The sequence below is a fragment of the Poromitra crassiceps genome (assembly GCF_964638095.1).
Source record: "Poromitra crassiceps genome assembly, chromosome: 27".
In the NCBI taxonomy this organism is placed as follows: Eukaryota; Metazoa; Chordata; class Actinopteri; order Beryciformes; family Melamphaidae; genus Poromitra; species Poromitra crassiceps.
In genome coordinates this window covers 1,916,104-1,943,603 of record NC_139650.1, presented here as the reverse complement: position 1 = coordinate 1,943,603, position 27,500 = coordinate 1,916,104, and the positions used below count along the sequence as shown (strand labels likewise).

Here is a 27,500-nt window from a genome sequence, read left to right as displayed (position 1 = left end):
TGAGAGGACCGCCGACGTTTTTAAATGAAACATAAACTCATATTTTTCAGTCTGCTCCTCTTGTTTGTGAAAATCCAGTTACGACAGAGGACCTCCAAGTCCTACATTAGCAACACTCACCTCTAGTTTGGTTTAATCCTATAATAAAAATGCAACGTGTTTGTGTCTGTGAGTGAGTGAGTGAGTGAGCAGAATTGTGTTCGGCCACAGTGTTAATCAAAATGTGGGTCGATAAATGTGTCAATAAATCCCTCTTAACATTTAAATTAGTTATAGGTGCAAGCAGCTAAACTGAGGTTAGAGAAATGTGTGACTTTGCTAACCTGCATATGCATCCATTTAATGTCATTGGAAAGATCAAAGGGTTATTTGAATTTAGTCTAGTTATATTTTAGTCAGATGAACGAAGAGGACATTATCAGCACAAAGGCCCTGCAGCTGTGACCACCTCAGTTTAGCATGAGCTGCAGTGCTGTGACCACCTCAGTTTAGCATGAGCTGCAGTGCTGTGACCACCTCAGTTTAGCATGAGCACCAGTGCTGTACCACCTCAGTTTAGCATGAGCAGCAGTGCTGTACCACCTCAGTTTAGCATGAACAGCAGTGCTGTACCACCTCAGTTTAGCATGAGCTGCAGTGCTGTACCACCTCAGTTTAGCATGAGCTGCAGTGCTGTACCACCTCAGTTTAGTTTAGCATGAGCTGCAGTGCTGTGACCACCTCAGTTTAGCATGAGCTGCAGTGCTGTGACCACCTCAGTTTAGTTTAGCATGAGCTGCAGTGCTGTGACCACCTCAGTTTAGCATGAGCTGCAGTGCTGTGACCACCTCAGTTTAGTTTAGCATGGGCTGCAGTGCTGTGACTACCTCAGTTTAGCATGAGCTGCAGTGCTGTGACCACCTCAGTTTAGCATGAGCTGCAGTGCTGTGACCACCTCAGTTTAGCATGAGCTGCAGTGCTGTGACCACCTCAGTTTAGTTTAGCATGAGCTGCAGTGCTGTGACCACCTCAGTTTAGCATGAGCTGCAGTGAATTCAACGTCCATGCATTTGAGAGCTGTTCCTCTAACTGAGGAAGTTCTTATTGCCTCATATCCTTGGGCTTGCATAGAGACACTATAAACATTATTAAACCAAACAAGACAAGAGGATTATGCCTGTTTTTACTAAACATCTAAAAACACAGCCCGGCTTAGTGTGCCTCCATGTCTGTTTCCTGTCCAAACTGCCATGGGAAGCTGTTGTGCGAGACGTGTGGGTGTCCTCCTCCAGCAGATCCCTGTCTGTCCCTCATCTGGGAGGGGAGGCTCCTCAGCTCTTGGCTGCCAGGATGGGAGACAGTTTAGTTGTGCAGAGATAATCCTCCTTAGTGGATGCTGCAGGCACAGTGCCAGACTAACCATGTCCACCAGCCCTCAGCTCACACTGACTGTCACTGCTGAGGTATGCTTACCATTTCCTCATAAAGTAAGCACCAGTGCACCAGCGCACAGTCACACTCTCTCTCAAGTAGCATACACTGAGACGTTAGAAGTCTTGCTTCATGCTTCAAGCTCACAATGCCCCGCCCCCTCCCACACGCACACACACACTCGCTGTCAGGTGGAAAGAAGTGGCTGGAGACTGCACATGTATCGGAGGAGGCATGTGCTAGTCTGCACCAGAGGGAGTGAAGCAACAACCGGGATCACAGGGGAAATTGCCCAAGTACAATTAGGGAGAAATTGGAGAAAAATCTGGAAAAAAAACATGAAAAAAAATCAAGTTCGGAGACAGACATGGGCGTCCGGTTAATGTACAGTAACGGTAGATTGCCTGCCTACCAACACGAGGGTTGCAGGTTCGCACCCGCATGTTACCTCCGGCTTGGTCAGGCGTCCATACAGGCATGATAGGCTGTGTCTGCGCCGCGGGTGGGAAGCCGGATTGGGGGTATGCCTCCTGGTCGCTGCACTAGCGCCTCCTCTGGTCGGTCGGGGCGCCTGGTCGGGGCGGAAGGGAACTGGTGGGAATAGCGTGATCCTCCCCACGTGCTACGTCCTGCCGGTGAAGCTCCCCGCTGTCAGGAGAAAAGAAGCGGCTGGCCACTGCGCATGTGTTGGAGGAAGCATGGTGCTAGTCTACGGCTCTCCCCAGATTGGCAGAGGGTGGAGCAGCGACCGGGGCAGCAGGGGGAAATTGGCCAAGTACAATTGGGGAGAAAAATGTTGGGGAAATCAGGGGGAAAAAGAAGTTTGGAGACAGACACACCACCACCTGAAACATAATGAATAATAATCCTACACCGTGTCACTCATCTCAGTCACTCTGATAACGTTACTTCGGACTTGTTTAGATGTTCGGCCAATAGACATCATGTCTAATGTGAAGTTGCTGTGTTGACAGCTCTTTTTCTGGTGCCCTCAAGTTGCAGTAAAAACCAGAATTCCACATTGTTTACAATGTCATCTTCTGACTCCATTTCCCCTTGTTGAATACTCAGTCAGTCTGTCTTCCTGTTTGTTGTCTGTAGGTTGTTATGTAATAATGCCTTTGTCTCAGTGCTTTGCTGTTGCAAAATCTTCACAACAGTCAACTGTTGCTGCATGGCCGTGTGTTTTTCATCACAGATACTGTATTTGTAGTCAATGGGATATTGATGATGGTTGCCCAATTTTGTGAAGCAGGAGATGTCAGCTGTTTATCACCAAGCAGTCAGTCACTCCATCTCAATTTATGTGGTTGCCAGTGTAGAATCAGCTCCATGTCAACCTTCAATCATTTCTCTATACTTGAACTGAAATGATAATCTTGTTCCCCTGCCTGTTTCATTCATTCATTTCAGACGACATCTTTGATTCCTGTAATTGTTCACTTTCAATATAGTGTGATTTTAAAAACTTTAACCCCTAGTAGTATGCCTTCATATCAGTTTGTTGTTTGAACGTTTTTGGAACGTGTGACTGAACTGTGCTTTTTACTGAAACATTCAAAAAAATCCCCATCAAAGCAGCTTGTACATACAGCTGTCAAAGCAACATCATCTGAGTTCTCTACCACTTGTTTGTCAGCAGCCTGACATTTTCCCTGCTAAAGCAGCAGCATGTGAAAAGCTTTAGTATGAAAAGTCTTGAGTTGCATCTTGAGCTGTTTTCACACATACAGACAGGGAAATTACCTGTAAATCAAGACTGGCTATTTCCCGGAATTTCCCTTCACACCTGAGGGCTCACGTGTGTGGAAATAGCAGCGAAATTACCTGTATTTGAGGGGGGTCGGGAGGGGGGCACTGCAGAGCGGGTGGGGAATCGTCCTTATTTTGGGGGGCGGCAAAACTCCGATGGTGAAATAAGTTCACTTGTCACACAATAAATCACACTCGTTTGACTTAAGAGGCCATGTATGTTGTATCCTTCACATTTGCTAACCAGTCTTTGAACTGAAATCTTTGAAGAAGTTGGCATCCCTGTCTGAGAGAAATAGCCTGGCTGGTTCGATGTTTATCCGTTCACCTGCGTCGCGTTGAAGCACATTTTACAGACTGGCTTCGTTTGATGTGTCCAGAGGCTTGCCTTCGCTGTCGGCAACGTAAGCAAAATACTTCCACATTTCGCTTTGTGCATTTGCTCTCTCTACAAGCGTTGGGCAAGACTCAGAACAAGCCGCTGCCATTTTCGCTGTGTCTGTTCTGTGTCGGGCTGCTGCAGAGGACTGAAGGACTGGCCAGAGAGCGAGCAGAGAGGGGAGGGGGGGAAATCGGCACGCCCACACATGAAGCAGACATACCGTCCGCTCTTATGACAAGCTCCAAACTGGTGAAATGTCCGCGATGACGGGGTCGCGCTTATACCGGAAAACAACTTTCACACATGAAGGCATTACACCGCTTTCTGGTCATTTCCCGGTATAAAGCGCATGTGTGAAAACGGCTTTGGTCCCTGCCTCATGTGTCTGCAACTCTCACCATCCTTTCACATCTCAGCTTCTTCACACATGACTTGCATCATGTGCGATGGATCATTATGTAGTAGGGCTCACTGGAACATCCCGCTCCTCCACACCACCGCCTGTCTGATGTGATCAAACATCTGACTCCTCTTTCTGTCATAAGCTGTGTTTCCATTACAGTTTTTCGCAAAATAATTGCGATATTTCTACAACTTCGACAATGTACAATTGCGACTTGTAGGCGTTTCCATTGAAGTTGAGTTTGAGTGACCGCGCACACACCTGAACGCAATTCCCCGTTGCAGCAGCTGCCATGCGCACGGGGATCTGCCCCAAATCCCGTCCCCTGCATGCTCAAATCCAACCAATGGTCAATGCAAATCACCACATGAAGTTACAACGCATATAAACGAGCCTGATTATCAATTCAAAAGAAATTAGTGTCGTACCCTGCCCCAACATGTTGCTGGCTGCGGTGAATGCAGTGAGCGCGAGAGGCAGAGGAAAAAAGGTAGCCTATAACTGTGCGCACACAGACAGGCAGCCTGTCACCATGGAGCGATTTCTGTCATTAAACATGATCTATTTTCCCCAGCTCCGCTTTTGCACAACACTCGTCTTTCTGCTAGGTTGCTGCGGAGGTTTTGCCATGGCTTATCGAACCCTTTCTCCCTCATTTTCCTTTCATTTTCCGCTCCTTTTCCAAAGGAGAAGATGGGTCACATGACATGCAAATGCGAAAAATGCGTTTCCATTACACTTTTGCGATAAACTGCTATATCGACACGTCTGAAAAACCACCTCATGAGAGCGCAAAAACTTTTTGCGATATTTGGGAGGTTTTTCGAAAATTACGTGTTTCCATTACCCACTTTCTATTGCGATATTTAGATTTTGCGCATTTCTGAGAGTAATGGAAACACGACTAGAGATGCTGCATCGGCTAGCTGGGTGCTTCAACTGGGAGAAACCCCACAAATGTCTCTGTGGATGGTCCCTTCCTCACCTATTGCTGCACACATATGACTTTCCTGTCCATTCAGAGGGCAGAGGTCTTGCTGCAGGAAACGGCCAGCGGAAGCTGTTGTTGGTCAACCCATTCATTGATGCAATAGAGCTGATTAGTTGCTTCCTCTATAATATGTGTAACAGGAAAACCCTGAAGGCTCTTTAAGGTGTTGATTTAAGACAGAATGGAAGAAGTCAGTCTGTTGCAGACTGGCAGTGTGTCTCATTATGTTACTGTAGTGTAGACCAGCTCAGGCCTCTCAGAGGGGAGGGGCCAGGCTGCCTGTGTTTAGCTCATGTTTATTGATGAGTAGTCTCTCAACGCCAGACCCATGATGAGAGTTCTTACGCTGATTGCACTACGTTACTGCATGCTGCAGATCTCTCTCTGGGTCTGGGACACTTTCCCTCAGCCAGCTGGGGTAGGAAGTGAACTGTTCACTTGGCCAGTGATTGGCCAGTGGTGGATTCAGTCTTCCCCAATCAGTAACGACTTTGCGATCAGACGGCAGGGGAGGCCCAGCCCATTTTTCATTCAGTTTCAAGCCCTTAAACCCCAGAAGTGGCTGTGAAGCGGCACAGACTCATTGATGTAGTATGCGGAGCGAAGCGATTTCATGTCATATTTGAGTCTGGGGAGAGACTAATTGAGTGGCTTTTGTGATTTCATTGGACATCTGAGGATCTTTGTCAGTCATGATTCATTTGGCTGCTTTTATGACAAGATAGCAGACAGGCGTTAAGATGAGTTGAAGTCCATATTTGAATATCAGTGTTTTTAATGTACTTGTTCATTACTCCACAAACGGACCATAAACCATTGTAGCAAAGTGAATTGCAGTGTGTGTGGTCTGTGTTAGATTTAATTAAACACTGGAACACCTGTTGCTTAGTAGTAGTATGGTGACTAAGGTTCTGCTCTTTAAAAGAAATGCCCAAGAGGCAAATTGTCTCTTGTTAGTTTAATAGTTCCTCTGTGGCTTTTATGCTTGCCAGCACTGCAGTGCAAGCATCTACTGTATATCTAGATCTGCTGCATTCTCAAGTGACTGTAGGACACAGGTCTTCTGTGTTGAACTGTGTCTGAAAAGCTGCTGCTGGTGGTGGTGGTGGTAACTTTTCTAGGTCATCTGTACAATAGATTTATCTTAAGATACAGCATTGTGTGACAAGCACCTTTTGTAAAAAAGATATAACAAACCAAAACCTGTACGATTCAATGTTTTGTATGATCCCTATTGATCACTCAAAACTATTAATCTACACATCAAAATAACAAGCTTCATTAAAAATGACTTAAACTTCTTAGCTAATTGAATTAGCCAAGCCTAAACTTCAGTAACACAACTACCTTATAAATGACTACACAAACACACACACAAACACACACTTTTTTAGCATTGCCAGCAGCTCTATAAATCAGTTAGTCGGTTGGTTGGTTGGTGGGTTGGTTGGTTGGTGGGATGGATGGTAGGGCTGCACAATTAATCGTATTTTCATCGTCATCGCAATATGAACATGCACAATAAACACATCGCAAAGACTGCCTGAAACGCAATGAATCACAAAAGTGGTTTTATTTACATGCGTCATGCATTCCCACTCAGCATCTGATCATTTTGTCTTGTGTTGTAAATCCAGCGTACACCTTTCCCTTGCAACAGTGCGCTCCACCCCTCTGCCAAAGCCCAAACACGCTGTGTGTCGTGTCATTTCAGCTAGAGTCAGTGTGTATTTCATTTCTTTATTCAGTGGGCATAGGCTATGTTTGGGGTCTATGTTAGCATTATTAACCCTTGTACACTGTTAACTAATACTTACCCTTCATTGTTATGCCCCTCCCATTGTCCTGTTTTGGCTAATTATTTTTCTAATGATAAGAATGGTAAAAAAAAAAAAAAAAACTTTTTTCTTTTTTCTTTCAAACATTTTACCTTCAGATGAAGCTATACATACCAAAAATATTTATTCATTTTCAGAAATGTAACCCATTATAAGCCAGTTTGTCTTGACTATAAACAGTTTCACTTGCTGCTTTTACAGATTTCCACAATCTCTGCACAAAATATATTCCAAAGGGAATGTTTTTGGGTGGGATTATCACAGTGGGGTCTATGTAAAAGATTATTACCAATATTTATTTTGTTCCATTGTTACTTTTTATTCAGTGACAATTTAAAAAAAAAATGCACTGTATATTTTTTTAGACCATCTAATTGACCATTTTTGGGCAATTAGAGTGAGTCCTTCTGGGCAAGTACTAACCATTTTTGGCCTCAACAACAATAGAGGGAGAATCTTTTTTTCCTTTTTTGCTCAATCTCATGTTTGCACATCGGGATGGGGCTTTGGTGGGGGGGTGGGGGGACAGCTCAAGTTGCTTGTGTGTGTGTGTGTGTGTGTGTGTGTGTGTGTGTGTGCGCACACACACACACACACACACAACTTGAGCTGACTTCAATATAGGCATGTTTTTTTTGTCCCTCCCTCCCCCCAAAACCCCATCCCTAAAATGGTGTTCATATGGATGTGTGTGTGTGTGTGTACACACACACACACACACACACACACACACACACACACACACATCCATATGAACACCATTTTAGCTGAAATTATTTATTCCATTGGGCTGTAGTGGTCCATAATGCAGCACAAACAGAAACCAGCTAAATTGATTGCAATAGATGCATGCCATACATGAGAAAATGTTGCAATCTGCTGAAAAATATTAAAAACCATAATTTTGAAGCCTTATGTCCAAAATATCTGGAGGAAGTCATAAAAAAATGCTTTTTTGTAAAAAGTGTCTTGGAGCTCAAAAATAGCACTTTTTTGCACTTTATAGATGCATGCCATACATGAGAAAATGTTGCAATCTGCTGAAAAATATTAAAAACCATAATTTTGAAGCCTTATGTCCAAAATATCTGGAGGAAGTCATAAAAAAAATGCTTTTTTGTAAAAAGTGTCTTGGAGCTCAAAAATAGCACTTTTTTGCACTTTATAGTGGTTTTCAATGGGGAATCTATCTATTCATTTCTGGATATAACATAAATGCAGTAAACATTTTTGATTCCCGGGGCCAAAAATGAGCTGAGGCACTGAAGTGTGAAAATCCTTGATATATGCCCCAATCCCCCACCCAATTTCAAAATTCATCGCCATTTGACCATTTATATCACATTTATAACAATGCGAACACAGAAAATTACACTGCACTAGCCCAAAATGTACCAACACTGTACAAGGGTTAAAGCAGAAAGACATAGGAACTGTATAGCTAATATGCATACTTTAATATTTGTTTATTTATCGCAAGTCGTATTGTCATCGCTATATTGAACAATGTTGTCGCACATCGCAGATTTTCCTCATATCGTGCAGGCCTAATGGATGGTCCACAAAACCAATGTCAATGGAGTCGATGACATCATGATGCTAGAGTGGATGACATCACACTCTGATTGACATCACATATCTGGTCGCAGCTATTGCAAATTTGAGCTTGTTTCTTGCTTATTTACAATAATCATTACTACAATATAAATGGTATAACCAAATGTTTTCTTGTTCTCTACCTCATCTCATCACTCACCGTCATGATGTTATCCATAACTTGTAACAACTTTCTACTCCAAATCCTTTGTCAAATAGCCGCTGTTGCTAAAAGATTAGAGAGTCTGTATGCTTGACAGTCAAAGAAAAACAACACTTCACATTACATGCATCACATGTGTATCTAGTTTATACTCAATCAATCAATCAATTGTATATTTATACAGCACCAAATCATAACAAGAGTTATCTCAAGGCACTTTACAAATAGAGCAAGTAGAAGACCGGCTGTTTACTTTAGACCCAAAAATTCAAACAATTCTCACATGCACTGGCTACTTTACTGCACAGGTCATCATGTGGCTACTTTACTGCACAGGTCATCATGTGGCTACTTTACTGCACAGGTCATCATGTGACTACTTTACTGCACAGGTCATCATGTGGCTACTTTACTGCACAGGTCATCATGTGACTATTTTACTGCACAGGTCATCATGTGGCTACTTTACTGCACAGGTCATCATGTGGCTACTTTACTGCACAGGTCATCATGTGGTTATTTTACTGCACAGGTCATCATGTGGCTACTTCACTGCACAGGTCATCATGTGACTATTTTACTGCACAGGTCATCATGTGACTATTTTACTGCACAGGTCATCATGTGACTACTTTACTGCACAGGTCATCATGTGGCTACTTTACTGCACAGGTCATCATGTGGTTATTTTACTGCACAGGTCATCATGTGGCTACTTCACTGCACAGGTCATCATGTGACTATTTTACTGCACAGGTCATCATGTGACTACTTTACTGCACAGGTCATCATGTGGCTACTTTACTGCACAGGTCATCATGTGGTTATTTTACTGCACAGGTCATCATGTGGCTACTTCACTGCACAGGTCATCATGTGACTATTTTACTGCACAGGTCATCATGTGACTATTTTACTGCACAGGTCATCATGTGACTATTTTACTGCACAGGTCATCATGTGACTATTTTACTGCACAGGTCATCATGTGACTATTTTACTGCACAGGTCATCATGTGGCTACTTTACTGCACAGGTCATCATCTGACTATTTTACTGCACAGGTCATCATGTGGCTATTTTACTGCACAGGTCATCATGTGGCTACTTTACTGCACAGGTCATCATGTGACTATTTTACTGCACAGGTCATCATGTGGCTATTTTACTGCACAGGTCATCATGTGGCTACTTTACTGCACAGGTCATCATGTGACTATTTTACTGCACAGGTCATCATGTGGCTACTTTACTGCACAGGTCATCATGTGACTATTTTACTGCACAGGTCATCATGTGGCTACTTTACTGCACAGGTCATCATGTGACTATTTTACTGCACAGGTCATCATGTGACTATTTTACTGCACAGGTCATCATGTGACTATTTTACTGCACAGGTCATCGTGTGACTATTTTACTGCACAGGTCATCATGTGACTATTTTACTGCACAGGTCATCATGTGACTATTTTACTGCACAGGTCATCATGTGACTATTTTACTGCACAGGTCATCATGTGGCTACTTTACTGCACAGGTCATCATGTGACTATTTTACTGCACAGGTCATCGTGTGACTATTTTACTGCACAGGTCATCATGTGGCTACTTTACTGCACAGGTCATCATGTGACTATTTTACTGCACAGGTCATCATGTGGCTATTTTACTGCACAGGTCATCATGTGGCTATTTTACTGCACAGGTCATCATGTGGCTACTTTACTGCACAGGTCATCATGTGGCTACTTTACTGCACAGGTCATCATGTGACTACTTTACTGCACAGGTCATCATGTGGCTATTGAGATGACTTCACAAGAGAGAAGCACAGTAGTAAGGTTTCACTTGTTTTCTGTACATATTTTAGGCAATGGCAACATGATCATCTAACATCATCTTCCACAGCTCAGTCAGCCATTCTACACGCAACTCTGTCCTCATGAGGAGGTGGTGAGGGGTCCCTTTTAACTTGTCATGATGACGGCTCTCTTTAGGCTTTGTGGGAGTTACTGTTTTCTGAAATGCTGACCATTAGTGTTTCAAAGTCCTGCCTGGTCATGCAGAGGCTCAGTGTTTCCCATACATAGGGGAATTTATGGCGCACCGCCACAACGGGATTTTGACCGCCACACTCTTGTTGACCAAAATATATATATATATATATTTTTTTTTTACAGTGCACCTGAACGCAACATGCATTTCAGTCTTGAATAGGGAATATCTTTCAATAATCTATGATTTAGCTGCTAAATTGTCAAATATCGCCATCTGCTCGCTACCCAGGCACTTATGTATGTACTTAACCTAACTAACTTAACCTACCGTAACTAACTATCCGGTGTGCACAACATTGTCAGCCTAAACTCTGGCTGACACCCCAAACACCTACAATCCGATACAGAAAAATGTATATTGTTTGTTTATTAACTGGCCCCTCGCCTTCTATCATTTCATGAAAGTGGCCCCCGGGCAAAGCAAGTTGAGTATCCCTGACCTATATTGAGAAATTTAGTTTGTCATTGTAAACCCACAGCACAGTAATGATGACATGTTCTTCATAGATCTAGCCTTTTCATTTTGCTCTTAAGTGCTTTCTCAAAGTACACCAAATTCATGCATTTTACTTTAAAATGTAAAAAAAAACATCTCCCGGGGGAGCATGCCCCCGCACCCCCCTAGGGGGTCTGTGGTCCCCCACCACAACAACTCAAAATCCTGTGGGAAACACTGGAGGCTATATCATTCCCCTCATGTATGAACCTAGAACAGGCATGTCCAAAGTCCGGGCCGGGGGCCAATTGCGGCCCGTGGAACGATTTTAAGTGGCCCATGGCTTGTCTCTCAAAATGTATTATGTGGCCCTCTCCACACAGTATTGGTTAATCAAGCAAGTTCACTTTGCGTTTTTTTCCGTTCACCTAACGATGACAGCATCATACAGCTTGTAGACAAGCACCAAGTCAGAAGTAAAACTAATGTTTTCAGATGGTAAACAAAATCCTTAGAGTACAATTGTATTGTATGTGATTTTATTTTTACCTAGATGATGGGTAACCCAGCTGCCCCCCTGGTATTTTCACATGATCTAATCTGGACACCCCTGACCTAGAACAAGGTCCGAGATAAAGTAATGGCTCACTTTAGTATTCTTCACTTCCTAAGCACACATACCTTAGGGCTAAGCACACATACCTTAGGGATATGTTGTAGTTTTCAAACACAAGTCTGTATTTGTGCTGGAGGCATGAATTTTAGATCTGACTTTGACTTTCAATGAAAGCAAATAATAGTGACAAGTAAGGGCAGACATGCAGGGCAGCCAATATCAAAGAGTGATTGTTCATGAACTCAAACACGTGCACACGTAAGTGCAAATTAAATAATATAATAATAGATGTGGTTTGGGGTTTCTTTATTCCTGTCGTGACACATTGCTTTAAGCCGCAGGAATGCCAATGAATCATTGACTTGTCCAGTCCACCATGCTAGACCAGTCCCACCACCTCTCTCCCCCACTGTCCCCACCAGGCAGTCCCACCACCTCTCTCCCCCACTGTCCCCACCAGGCGTCCATGCTAGACCAGTCCCACCACCTCTCTCCCCCACTGTCCCCACCAGGCGTCCATGCTAGACCAGTCCCACCACCTCTCTCCCCCACTGTCCCCACCAGGCGTCCATGCTAGACCAGTCCCACCACCTCTCTCCCCCACTGTCCCCACCAGGCGTCCATGGCCCACTTTCACCGTTACTGAATTAAAGTGTTGTCTCTCACAGCTGACTGGGAACAAAAGAAAAAACAACAGGCTGGCCTTCAGTACAGGCTGTTTACCTGTCTCTCACACACACACACACACACACACACACACACACACACACACACCAGCCCGATTTCATGAAATGCGTATGTATGACACAGGGGTGTTTTCTCGTGGAATAGATACGCGGAAACGCGAGTTGGCGGCGTGCAGTTTGGTGGCAACAATGGCGGCAAAGTACGTTAACATACTCGCAACCACTAACCCAAACACTAACCTTACCCTGACCCTAACCTTAACCTAACCCATACAACATAACTTCCACGTAAAGTTATTATGCATGTTAGATTTCTAATGTAAGTGGACGAGGCGAAGTTGCGTCTGAACTGCACGCGGAACTGCGTTTCCGCGTATCTATTCCACGAGAAAACACCCGCGTGTCATACATACGCTCTCCCATGAGATCGGCTTGCACACACACACACACACACACACACACACACACACTCCAAACCTGTTCACTGAGCTGTGTGTATGGTAGTTTTCGCTGTAGAATGGGATGGAATGGCTGAGCCTAATTACATTATAGGTCTGCCCATTTGCGAAGATATTTTGTGGGCAATATATCGTATCATATCGAATGCCAAGTATCGTGATATTTTATTATACAAAATGTCAAGTGCATCATGCAACATTTATGACATCTCTGTCCGCTTGACAATCATATTTTGCTGCAATAAAAATGATTGAAGTGAGATGAACAGACTGGAAACTTTATCTCATTAGATAAAAAGATGTTGACAAAGTTTTTTCCTTTGGGGACCTCATTTGCAGTTGAAAAAAGGTAATCACAATATATTGCAATATCGCAATGCTCAATATATTGCAATACTAGCATATCGCAATACTATCGTATCGTGACTTAAGTATCATGATAATATCATATCATGGGGCATCTGGTGATTCCCGCCACTATAGAGTCCCAGAGCCAGAGGGATGACTTTTGTAGGCTTAGCCCGGAAGGCCCTGCACTGCTGGTTCGTAAGGGGAAAAGTCAATGGGGTTTTTGTATGGGAATTTCAGTTAAATGGATGAAATAAGGTCTGTGGTTAACAAAAGTTTATGAAAGCGCAAAGTGTGCGTTCAGCAAGATCATCTCCACAAACGAGGACCACTTTTATGACTTTTGAAGTGTTTTCTGAAAGACGTGTTTAAAAACAAACAAACACATTTACGCTTCAACAGTCATAAAAGTGGGCCTCGCTTGTGAAGATTATCTTGCTGAACACAAACTTGGCTGTTTCATAAACTTAACCACAGACCTTATTTCATGTATTTAACCGAAATCCCCGTACAAAAATCCCATAGCCTTTTACACGTAAGAGCCGGAAGTGCTACTTCTCGACTCATTCCTGCACTACTCTATGGATTATTATTATTTATTTTTTACTTCGCAATAGTTCCAGATAGGGATGCACGATATATCGGCAATCATATCGGTATCGGCCGATGTTAGTCATTTTTTAACATATCGGTCATATCGGTATCGGTCAGATGTTAATATCGGTTATCATTATCAGCCAAATTCTTCACATTGATATGAAATAATGCAGTAAATCTATGATTTATGGGCTTTTCCAAAGGCTTTGCAAATAAAGAAATACATAACTTTTTCAAATTCAGTGTTAACATGTGTTTTTCAGTATGTACAAAATGTGATGATCATAAAAATTTGGTTTTATACAGATCATATCGACATCGGCAAATATCGGTTATCGGCCATAACAGCAATGTTAATATCGGTCATCGGCATCGGCCAAAATTTTCATATCGGTGCATCCCTTCCAGAATGTATGATTCTGGATTAAGGAGCGCTGTAGAGTTGCAGCAGAATGGACCGTTTGTGATGTACTTTGAAAGGCTAAGACGTTTAAATAATCAAATTGTATAGCATTATTTGATGCATTCAAATGTACTTCCTGGAACTATTCCTCCACACACACTATATACTGTAGCTACATGAGTCACGTGACTATCAAGCATTTTGGACCTCCGCAGGCGCAACCCTCTCTTTAAATCACTCTGACTGACCCGGGTTAACCCTTTCAGACAGGAAATCAACATGGGAATAACCCTGGTCGGACGTGCGTGTGTGCGCACGCGCGCGCGTGTGTGTGTGTGTGTGTGTGTGTGTGTGTGCGCGTGTGTGTGTGCGTGTGTGTGTGAGTGTGTATCTCCAGCTCTCCTCTTTCTTGCTTTCTATTCTACTTTTTCCTCTATTCTCTCTCTCCACTCTCTCTTTCTCGTTTCTCTTTCACTTCCCTTTATTTGTTGTTCTGACCCTGTTTTGGGCCAGAGTCATGTAAACCACATCTAGGGGTGAGGGGTGAGATCTGGGCGATAGAAACGGTTCAACTCTGGAGGGAGAGGAGGATGTCTGAAACGGGCGGGGGGAAGGCAGAAAGGAGAAGGAGGGATGATAGAAGATAGGCAGTCCCCACCCTCTTCTCTCCCTCTTGTCATCCCACTCCCCTTCTCTCGGCTGGCCTTATTTGGTCATGTTGCTGCGACGATAGCAGGAGGAGAGAGAGGCTGGGGGAGGATGGACACATTGTTCTGCTTTCTCCTGCTTTTGAGAGAGAGAGAGGTTCAGTCAGAGGAAAGCCAGGACTCAGAGGGAGGAGCTGCTGCTGCTGGGCAGACGTGCAGCTAGGCAAAGGAGATTTGAACATTATTTCTCCTCTACTGGCTGACTGCAAGAATGTGAACACTTTCAAGCGGTGTCAAACTTCCCTCTGTGTGTGTGTTTCGGTGGCAGTCATTTCAGCTGTAGTAGCCTGTGTGAGGAGCTTGAGGCGTAGCAGAGAAGAGGAACTCTTGCCTGTTATGCTTATGCAAATCAGAGCAGCGTCCTCTGTGTGGTCGCCCGGTCTCCATTGTATCTATGGAAATGAGTATCACAGTCAGAGTGTGGTCAGGACAGCATCCCCTCGCTGTGGCTGCCATTATGTACACTGACTGGCCAGTGGCCACTAGCTGTATTACTAGTCTCTCAAGCCATTCTATCTCTTCCACATGAATACTCCAGAGACAGTCTGTACTTTTAGCACATTACAATTTGGCCAGAGGAAGTTGTCATCTTCCAAAGAAAAGGGAAAAAATGCTTCAGACCGGAGGAAGTTTGATGCTATTCGACCAATCACGACACATGTAAACTAGGGATGCACGATATATCGGCAATCATATCGGTATCGGCCGATGTTAGTCATTTTTTAACATATCGGTCATATCGGTATCGGTCAGATGTTGCAATGTTAATATCGGTTATCATTATCAGCCAAATTCTTCACATTGATATGAAATAATGCAGTAAATCTATGATTTATGGGCTTTTCCAAAGGCTTTGCAAATAAAGAAATGCATAACTTTTTCAAATTCAGTGTTAACATGTGTTTTTCAGTATGTACAAAATGTGATGATCATAAAAATGTGGTTTTATACAGATCATATCGACATTGGTAAATATCGGTTATCGGCCATAACAGCAATGTTAATATCGGTTATCGGCATCGGCCAAAATTTTCATATCGGTGCATCCCTAATGTAAACAAAACCCATGCAAGTGATTGGAGAAATTAGCGGATTAGCAAATTTGCATTTGCAAATTGCAGGAGCCAACGCGTCCGTTTTAAGAGACTACAGTATAGAGAGGCAAAGTGAACGTCACTTCCTGCTTCAGCACTGTACCAGAGATTTTCTTCCGCCCATTTATTTTCCCATAGACATTTCGTAAAATACTTTTACTAAAATAGTTTGACTTGGTCAAACCAAACGGTTCATATTTAGAATCGGGAGAGACCATAGAACATTTCACTCAGACCAACACTTAAAAAAACAACATTGAAAAAATGTCTTTAAATTTTCTTTAAACCCGCATTTTTTCAACGTTTTGGGTCGAGTGTAATGTTATGCGGTCTCTCCTGTTTCTAAATATAGCTGAACCGTTTGGTTTGAACCAGTAAAACTATTTTTATAAGCATTTTACGAAATATCTATGGGAAAATAAATGGCGGATGGAAATCTCTGATACAGTGCTGAAGCAGGAAGTGACGTTCCACTTTAACTCTCTATTAGAGTCTATTAGGGTTGTGGCTGTGTATGTATGGTTCTTCTGCACGCTACTGAGGCTCCTGACTGTTACATGAATAAATTGTAAAATTGACAATATGTCTTTTTTCTTCCTTGTTACTGATAGACTTCAAACAAGAGTCAATAGCAACAGCAGAATAAGCTGTTTGGCATTGGCAGAGATGATTTGTCCATTTTTTTGTGCTGCTCATTCCACAAATGCATGTTCCTTACAAATGGGCCACCATTTAAAAGGGAATGGTATACAATGTATTGTCAAGAAGCATTGTTACAACAGATAAATAATCTACCAAACACACATTTCCGAACTTTTTGTTCGATGTTTATAATATATATATTTTTTTTAAACACACTGCGTATCGGATCGGTACTCCGTATCGGCCGATACGCTAGTTCAGGTACCAGAATTGTAGGAAGGAAAAAATGGTATCGGAATTCGGAACATTTCTAAGCTGTATCACGTGTACTAGTGTAGACCTTATTGTGCACTGGTCACCACAGGACATAACCACACATCATCACACTTGCATATTATTGGCATACACATATCTACACACACACACACACACACACACACACACACACACACACACACACACACACACACACACACACACACACCTGCTGTTTCTTACTCGTCATCCCTGCTCCCTCGACCAGGCAAAACCCTTTGATCTCCACCCAGGAGAATTATGTGAGCCATCTTTGTGAATATGCGTCAACTGATCTGTGAAGGATGTGCACGAGCATGCATGTGTGTGTGTGTGTGTGTGTGTGTGTGTGTGTGTGTGTTCTCTCTGTGTGTTCACTGAGTAAAGGGAGTGTATGTATTTTGCATCAGATTATTTGAGTGTACTGTAGTAACACTTGGTGTGTCAAAGAAAGCTGCTGTCTTGTTTATAGAGAGCCAAAGTCGACATCGCTTCCAGCTTCAACATGCGCACCAAGAGATTTCATCCGCCATTTATTTTCCCATGGACATTTCATAACATGCTTATAAAAATAGTTTTACTTAGTCAAACAAAACAATTCAGCTATATTTAGAAACGGGAGAGACCATCGAACATTTCACTCAGACCAAAACGTTAAAAACAAAAACAGATTTAATTTTTTTTTTTTTTGCTGTTTTAGTTTTATTTTTCGCCTGAGTGAAATGTTCTATGGTCTCTCCTGTTTCTACAGTATATAGATGAATCATTTGGTTTGACTAAGTAAAACATTTGATGAAATGTCTATTGGAAAATAAATGGCGGATGAAATCTCTTGCTGCGCATGCTGAAGTAGGAAGTGACGTTGACTTTGGCTCTCTATTAAGTTACACCTACTGTATCTGCAGTTTTTCAGCCTGGTCTTCTACCTGCTCTATTTGTAAAGCGCCTTGAGATAACTCTTGTTATGATTTGGCGCTGTATAAATATAAAATTGATTGATTGATTTTTATACTGTAGTAGTAGCTTGTGTGTTTACTGAGCATCTTGTACCATCTTACTTTAAGCAGCCCAGACTTTTAGTGTTTATCTGTTGGTTTATCGTAAGCCAAGGCCATGCCCTGCCTCCTGCAGCCCAACCCCAACTTAATCCACAGTGCATTAATAAATTGTTTATGCCTCTGCCGGCGATACCCAGGCCGGAGGCATTATGGTTTCGGGTTGTCTGTCCGTCCGTCCGTCCGTCCGGTGTTCGTTAACGCAATATCTGAGGAACGCCTTCACGCAATTTAATCAAATTTGCCTCAAACGTCCATTTGGACTCCAGGATGAACTGATTAGATTTTGGTGGTCAAAGTTCAAGGTCACTGTGACCTCACGACCACTCGTTTCAAGCTCGTTAACGCGATATCTCAGGAACGCCTTGACGGAATTTAATCAAATTTGCCTCAAACGTCCACTTGGGACTCAAGGATGAAACGATTCGATTTTGGTCATGAAAGGTCAAAGTTCAAGGTCACCTCACAAACGCCATTCTCTAGCTCGTTAATGCAATATCTCAGGAACGCCTTCATGGAATTTCTTCGAATTTGGCTCAAACGGCCACTTGGACTCAAGGATGAACTGATTACATTTTTACACAAGAAATAAAGATTTCCTTTATTACACAAGGTCACTGACCTCACGAATGCCATTTTCAAGCTCGTTAACTCAATATCTCAGTAAAGCCTTGATGCCATTTCTTCACGTATTTGGCTCAAACGTCAAAGTCTGGACAGACATGGATGTCGACTGCTCACTTGTTGGCGGAGGCATATATCCGCGGTGCGGTCATTCTAGTTATTTATTTATTTTATTTTCTCCCCTGTACAAATTTGGCTCCATACTTTGTTTAGCCTACAATGTCACTTTCTAATTATTTTGAAATCTCTCTCTCTTTCTCTCCCTTTGGCTGCCCCTCTAATATATCTATCTCTCTGTATCTGTTTCTCTGCCTGTCTGGCTGGCTCCATCTCTTCTTCCTTCCTCTTTCTCTCTCTCTGTCTCTATTCCTCTGTCTGTCTGTCTGTCTGTCTGTCTGTCTGTCTGTCTCTCTCCAGACTGTCTGTTCAGACTGTGTCCTATGAACCGCTACTCGGCCCAGAAGCAGTTCTGGAAGGCAGCGAAGCCCGGAGGGAACACGGACACGGTGCTGCTCAACAAGCTCCATGTGAGTCAAGCGACATCTCGGCCGCCACCACACACCAGTACACTTCACACAGACCTGTCCTCACGACCAGTACAGTTCACACAGACCTGTCCTCACGACCAGTACAGTTCACACAGACCTGTCCTCATGACCAGTACAGTTCACACAGACCTGTCCTCACGACCAGTACAGTTCACACAGACCTGTCCTCATGACCAGTACAGTTCACACAGACCTGTCCTCATGACCAGTACAGTTCACACAGACCTGTCCTCACGACCAGTACAGTTCACACAGACCTGTCCTCATGACCAGTACAGTTCACACAGACCTGTCCTCACGACCAGTACAGTTCACACAGACCTGTCCTCACGACCAGTACAGTTCACACAGACCTGTCCTCACGACCAGTACAGTTCACACAGACCTGTCCTCACGACCAGTACAGTTCACACAGACCTGTCCTCACGACCAGTACAGTTCACACAGACCTGTCCTCATGACCAGTACACTTCACACAGACCTGTCCTCACGACCAGTACAGTTCACAGACCTGTCCTCACGACCAGTACACTTCACACAGACCTGTCCTCACGACCAGTACACTTCACACAGACCTGTCCTCATGACCAGTACACTTCACACAGACCTGTCCTCACGACCAGTACAGTTCACACAGACCTGTCCTCATGACCAGTACAGTTCACACAGACCTGTCCTCATGACCAGTACACTTCACACAGACCTGTCCTCACGACCAGTACAGTTCACACAGACCTGTCCTTATGACCAGTACACTTCACACAGACCTGTCCTCACGACCAGTACAGTTCACACAGACCTGTCCTCATGACCAGTACAGTTCACACAGACCTGTCTTCACGACCAGTACAGTTCACACAGACCTGTCCTCATGACCAGTACAGTTCACACAGACCTGTCCTCATGACCAGTACAGTTCACACAGACCTGTCTTCACGACCAGTACAGTTCACACAGACCTGTCCTCATGACCAGTACACTTCACACAGACCTGTCCTCACGACCAGTACAGTTCACACAGACCTGTCCTCATGACCAGTACACTTCACACAGACCTGTCCTCACGACCAGTACAGTTCACACAGACCTGTCCTCATGACCAGTACAGTTCACACAGACCTGTCTTCACGACCAGTACAGTTCACACAGACCTGTCCTCATGACCAGTACAGTTCACACAGACCTGTCCTCATGACCAGTACAGTTCACACAGACCTGTCTTCACGACCAGTACAGTTCACACAGACCTGTCCTCATGACCAGTACACTTCACACAGACCTGTCCTCATGACCAGTACAGTTCACACAGACCTGTCTTCACGACCAGTACAGTTCACACAGACCTGTCCTCACGACCAGTACACTTCACACAGACCTGTCCTCATGACCAGTACAGTTCACACAGACCTGTCTTCACGACCAGTACTGTTCACACAGACCTGTCCTCACGACCAGTACACTTCACACAGACCTGTCCTCATGACCAGTACACTTCACACAGACCTGTCCTCATGACCAGTACACTTCACACAGACCTGTCCTCACGACCAGTACACTTCACACAGACCTGTCCTCATGACCAGTACAGTTCACACAGACCTGTCCTCATGACCAGTACAGTTCACACAGACCTGTCCTCACGACCAGTACACTTCACACAGACCTGTCCTCACGACCAGTACAGTTCACACAGACCTGTCCTCACGACCAGTACAGTTCACACAGACCTGTCCTCATGACCAGTACAGTTCACACAGACCTGTCCTCATGACCAGTACAGTTCACACAGACCTGTCCTCACGACCAGTACAGTTCACACAGACCTGTCCTCACGACCAGTACACTTCACACAGACCTGTCCTCACGACCAGTACACTTCACACAGACCTGTCCTCATGACCAGTACAGTTCACACAGACCTGTCCTCACGACCAGGACAGTTCACACAGACCTGTCCTCACGACCAGTACAGTTCACACAGACCTGTCCTCACGACCAGTACACTTCACACAGACCTGTCCTCACGACCAGTACAGTTCACACAGACCTGTCCTCATGACCAGTACAGTTCACACAGACCTGTCCTCACGACCAGTACAGTTCACACAGACCTGTCCTCACGACCAGTACACTTCACACAGACCTGTCCTCACGACCAGTACACTTCACACAGACCTGTCTCCACGACTCAGGGACACAAAAACTGTTTGAGGCCTTGATGAATATCAACGTTTTGCTGATGGATTTGGTTGAAGGTGAAGCCAAGCCCAGCTGTGAATGTACAGTACATGTGCTGCTGCTGGACCCTGCAGTCCAGCGTGTTGTTTTCTTCCCCCGAAACAGCGTTTGAGAGCACCTCTCAAAGGGATTACATATGAGGTTGAATTCTGAAGTCCTTTTATAGACATTTGTGAGGCATTTCACTCCTACTGTCCTACCTTTCTGCCCTCTCCACTCTCTCCTTTCTCCCCTTTGCTTGCAATACAATCCCTTTTAAAGCAGTCTGCTATCTGACCCCGCTGTCATACAACAGAAGATTGAAATGGCTCCTGCATTTCCATGGAGATGTGAGCCAGAGTTTTATAGGCGAAAGGCCCTTCTTTTGAAGTGTGAATACCTGCATGACTACTTTGTCACCGCTGCTCGGCCTCGTCTAGTCGGCACCACGTCCATCAGACGCATTAGCCTAGTGAATAGTGACTGGAGGAAAGACTAGGCCCTACTAGTCCTTCCCTCCACATTACTGTGTGAAACAGTTGAAGGATGTCTTGTCTAATGAGGTGTAACGAAGTCATTAGTAGTTGTGTGGTTTAACGGTCACTCCGCTCTCCTCTCCTCTCTGTAGCATGCAGCTGACTTGGAGAAGAAGCAAAATGACTCTGAAAACAAAAAGCTGCTGGGAACAGTCATTCAGTACGGGAACGTCATTCAGGTTTGTTTGTCTTTGTGTAAGCGGGTTTCATTTGACGTGTTAAATATTCGGCATCTTCCCTCTCTCTATCTCTCTCTCTCTAGATTATCCTATTATATACCGTAAAATACCAATTATTAGCCCGGGCGTTAATTGACAAAATATGTAGCCAGACCCCGCGTCAATATGGGACCTGCGGCAGTTTGGGACCTGCTTTAATTATTTTTGTACAAAAATATTGCTCAGAAAAGATTGTAAATAGTATGAAATTGTTTATTTAAACCATTTATTTGAATGAGTTGGCTACAGCCCTCCACACGATTGCTTGTCTATGGGGAGAGCCGCGCCTCCCTCTCAGCGCAGCAGAGCACATTGCATGCCAGTTCTGGCCTGTACATGAAATCAAATAAAATTTGAGCTGAACTGTGACCTACCGGTATTTACCACTAAACTTTCTCCGCTGAAGGTGAGAGAACATGATCATCATGTGAGCAGATTATTTGTTGCATGCGCTGCCTCCTCCGCTGGCTGCATGCGCTGCCCCCTCTGCTGCAGTGTGCGGTGAAATACCAATTAGAAGCCGACTTCTATGCCCGCTGGCAGGGAAACATACCATATAGGCACATTTCTCAAAATAATTATTACACCAGAGATGTCGGTTTTAGTGTATAAAAATCTTCAGGAAATGCCTACACAATTTTCAGAATCATCAGATGTTGACGGAAAACGAATTTTGATCAGCAAGTTTCGTGCATGTGTTTTTTTTCCTCGTTGTTCCTCGTTTCCTCGTTGTTCGTCTTCTTCATCCGATTTTTCTTCTTCGTTGTGTTTGGGAGATGCATTCAACAGGATGTCGCAAAGGTAAAAAGAAAACATTGAAAAAACTAACCGGGCGTCAAATTGGGACCTGCTTTTATGTACAAAATATGTATCCAGACCCCGCTTATATATGGGACCCGCGGCAATTTGGAAGTCGGCTTCTAATTGGTATTTTACGGGTAAGTATGAATGCACTCTGTTAAACCTGAAATATTCTCATTCGCTGTCCGTGGAGTTGATCCAGTCTGACACATTGTCTCAAGTGTATATATATCATCCTATATGTTAAAGGGCTACTTTGCTGATTTTTAACCAGCTTTGTATCCATACAAACTCTGTGGTATATGAATAATAATAATAATAATAATAATAATACATTTATTTTATATAGCACTTTTCTAAATACTCATAGGCGCTTTACAGAACACATGGGTATCACAGCAAACACTCAGATTAAGATTAGTAACATTATTACTAGTTTGAAAAGTAATAAAGGCACACTTCCATATACATTTGTTGTTATATGTACAGGAATTACCAGCAAGACAAACAACACACCACAACGCAAAAAGGGTGCCATAGCAACCGTGAACTATGTTTAACTTCCCTCCATCTTGCCTGGACCGAGAGCTCCCCATACTATCACTATTACGAGACCTTCAATATTAGATAGAGACACTCCACTCCAGGCTCCGCCAATTGTAAGAAATGGTACTCTTCCAATCTCCTAAATGGGCGTGGTTGGTTATCAGCTTGTGATTGGCTGTCTGTCATTGGTATGAAACTTCATTGGCTGACCAGTCTCCTAAGTGGGCGTGGCAGTGGTGAAACCTCCGTGGCACAGATACAGGAAGTGACTGGAAGTTGGGGTGTCTATCTATATTAAAGGTCTCTGCTATTACTATCACTGTCATTATTGCTCTCTCTACCTTCATTCACAGAACTTCCTGTACCAAATGACATCATTATTATTTATGACATCATTTAGTCCAAGAAGTTCTGTGAATGAACGGGGAGATCTCGGTCCAGGCAAGATGGAGGGAGGTGAAACATTGTTCCTTTGCATACTGTATAGACCAAATCAGCGGGATGTTTACATTTACTTCCGGGTACCCCTGAGGTCCACACATTATAATGGCGGTGGACGGCACAAACTGACATGTTGAAGACAAAAACAGACAAAGAAGACAAAAATGGTTCGTCCGTGTTGTGTTGTTGTTTAATATCATTCATAACAACACTTTCACTAACGTTAGTGGAGACCAGACTAGCTAATTTACCTGTTGGACCAGACTAGAGTAGACTTGAAGCTAAATTAAATTGACGTGGCGTCAGTAGCTCTGTCTGTACCAGGCTCTTTCTCGCCGAGAAGAGCCTGGTGACGCGAGGTTACTCTGTCTGTAACGTAAAAAAACAGCGAGTTTGACAGACAAACAAACTTTATTAGCTAGCTAACACTACATAAAACAAACACAGAAGAAAGGCTAGATACGTCGGACAAGCATGTTTACCAACCGTTTAACCATTTAAATTGAAAGTAGTCGGCCGAAAACAACGAGAGGGTTTGACAGCATTTATATGACAACACGCACATTTAAACCTGCCGCCTTTTCCAAGTGGTACCCGGAAGTAAATTTGTTTACATGGTGATGTCACGGTGATTTGGTCTATATAGAGAGGCAAAGTGACCGCCTCCTCCCTGCTTCAGCACTGAACCAGAGATTTTCATCCGCCATTTATTTTCCCATATACATTTTGTTAAATGCTTATAAAAATAGTTTTACTTGTTCAAACCAAACGGTTCAGATATATTTTGAAACAGGAGAGACCACATAACATTTAAAACGTAAAAAATTGCGGACTTGAAGAAAATATTTTTTCAATGTAGTTTTTTTTAATTTTGGTCTGAGTGAAATGTTCTATGGTCTATCCCCATTCTAAATATAGCTGAACCGTTTGGTTTGACAAAGTAAAACTATTTTTATAAGCATCTTACGAAATGTCTATGGGAAAATAAAATGCGGATATAATTCTCTGGTACAGCGCTGAAGCAGGAAGTAGGCGGTCACTCTCTATATGATTTTGTAATGATACAAAGCTGGTTGAAAATCGGCAAAGTGACCCGTTGAACTTAAAATATGCATCCAGTCTGATGCTCCGCCTACTTCCAGGGTGTCTTTCTGCAACTTATATGGACCGTTGCCGCCTAAATCTGGACTCTTTGAACTCCCGAGTGCCTTGATGTGGATGATACATGTACAGTGCACATTGCCAGGCAGGCAATGAAGGCTATTCCCCAAAATGAATAAAAAGACAGGAACTAACGAGCATCAATTAATTCTATGATCCAGTGTTGGAGAGTTGTGCATTTTGGCATAGCTCCTGTTCTCTCTGAAACTCCCTGCAGCCAGGATCAGTGAAACCACAGCCTAATGTACTGTAATGCATACAGGACAGGTACATCCTGTCGAGCCTGATACATCTCTCACACACAAAACAAAAAATTTGAATAGAGAATGTGAGAAGCACACACAATTTTTGCCATAGTCCTTTGTGTAGTGTGAAAACACCCAGAATGCATAGTGACGCAATAGAATCTAAAATTCATAAAAATGACTAATCGAAACCAAACCACGAAACACTGCACAATCCATAGCAAAGACATAAAGGAAGATTATCTTCAGAGTAGTCAATACAATCGTCAGTTGTTAGAGGCGAATGAGTGTAACTGACAGAAAGTAGACTGTTCAATTCTTGTTCATGTCTGTTTCTAACACCACTCTAAAACCATTCAAATCCTGGTTATCAACTACTGCAGTCTGTACTGTAAGAGGGATAACAGGTGATGACACACATACATACATTTCTATAGAACTGCCTTATAGGTCAATAGAAGTAGGGATGCACCCATCCACATTTTTTCACTTCCGATCCGATTCCGATACCTGAATTTTAGGGCTGTGGCGATTCACTTATCTCCCGATTCGATACTATCACGATTCTTGGGTGCCGATTCGATTTATATTGCGATTCTTAAGTATTGCGATTCTACGATTATTGCGATTCGATATTACGATTTATTGCGATTTTTGTTTTTTGTTTTCTTTTATTTTTTCAGTTTGTTTGCTTTTTTACACTAGATTAGAACATGGGAAAAGTTGAATCATACACTAGAGACTGTATATTATATATCATGACTAGGGCTGGGCGATATAGTTAAAAACAGGGGTGGACTGGGATCATAATTCAGGCCGGGCATTAGATACCAAGCAGGCCAGGCCGATATGGGCCAACGCGCGTGAAATTTGGGCCGTTTGAAGCCAGATTTGGGCCGTTTGAAGTCCAATTTTACAATGAGATGCACCCACTTTAACCCTGAAGTGTAATTATTACTTCAGACTAACTAATAAAGTAATAAACCACTAGTAAACCAGTAGGCGGCGCCTGGCCTGCTGTTCAGTGAGTGGCCTGACTGCAAGCACCCAATTTTTTTTTTTTTTTTTTTTTTTTTTTAATTTGCGATTATCGATTCTGGAATAAAAGATCGATCCAAAAAATCGTGACATTAAAAATCGCGATACTTAGGTGAATCGATTTTTTCCCCCACCCCTACTGAATTTGGATATCTGCCGATACCGATATTATTCCGATACCGATATTTTTCTTGAATATACAGTATAGGCAAAGATTTGGCCAATTAAAGTTTTTTTTTTTTTAAATATACCTTGCAAAAAGCAGACAAAATTAAGAAAATATACAAGGCAAAGAAGGATACTATTATACATGGGCAAATTACGGCCATGGGCAATTACTGTGCGGTCCGCGCTGGAATTGCAAAAAAATAATAATTCCGATCCGATTCGTGAATTATGTCAGTATCGGCACCCGATACCGATATTGGATCGGATCGGTCCCATCCCTAAATAGAAGGCAAGACTGCGTTGTCCTTGTAGACAAGGACAAGTCACAGGTTCAAGCCCCCGTGTTACGTCCAGCTTGGTTGGTCATCCATACAGGCACAGGTCAATACAAGCACTTCTTCCTCACCTCACATCTCATCATGTCTAGTCCATGAGATACCTGTGCCGCCATGTGTTACTTGATATATTATCGTACCGTCATTTTTATTGACTTTATAATATATTATGGCCACTTAGCTCCTCCACCTGAAGAGCAACAAATACTTGACGGTGAACAAGCGTCTGCCCGCGCTGCTGGAGAAGAACGCCATGAGGGTGATGCTGGACACGGCTGGAAACGAGGGCTCCTGGTTCTACATCCAGCCCTTCTACAAGCTGCGCTCCATTGGCGACAGCGTGAGTCCTCCTGTTCTGTCTGTGATAACTCCATTATGTATGTCAATCAGACATTTGAAACATGCATGTTCTGCTCCATCTTATTGGTCTCCTCCCCATTCCCCCGCATCAGAATTCTGTGTCCTGATTTATCTTATGGATAGCTTGAGGTACGTCTACATTGTCATGAACATTTGATGTCTTTCATTCTCAAGTGGCATATATGCATAGACATCCACCACAATAGCTGCAGCCGGTCACATTTGTCATGATGTTGTCACAATGTCTAGAAGTGATTTGTGACAGACATTGATTATGGTCATAGACATTGTGTGACACACTTAAGTCACTTATAACATCCTGTGCCAGAAT

General features: G+C 43.3%; 1 protein-coding gene across 1 annotated transcript in view; it reads left to right on the top strand.

Moving 5' to 3' along the window:
- Window positions 1–27,500, top strand: part of LOC310799315 (inositol 1,4,5-trisphosphate-gated calcium channel ITPR1-like) — a 150,111-nt gene that overhangs the window by 19,759 nt on the left and 102,852 nt on the right. Inside the window, exons 4-6 of the mRNA XM_083661913.1 lie at window positions 18,973–19,082; window positions 21,949–22,035; window positions 26,991–27,149. Coding sequence (XP_083518039.1) covers window positions 18,973–19,082; window positions 21,949–22,035; window positions 26,991–27,149 — 356 coding nt within the window. The remainder of the gene's footprint in view (window positions 1–18,972; window positions 19,083–21,948; window positions 22,036–26,990; window positions 27,150–27,500) is intronic.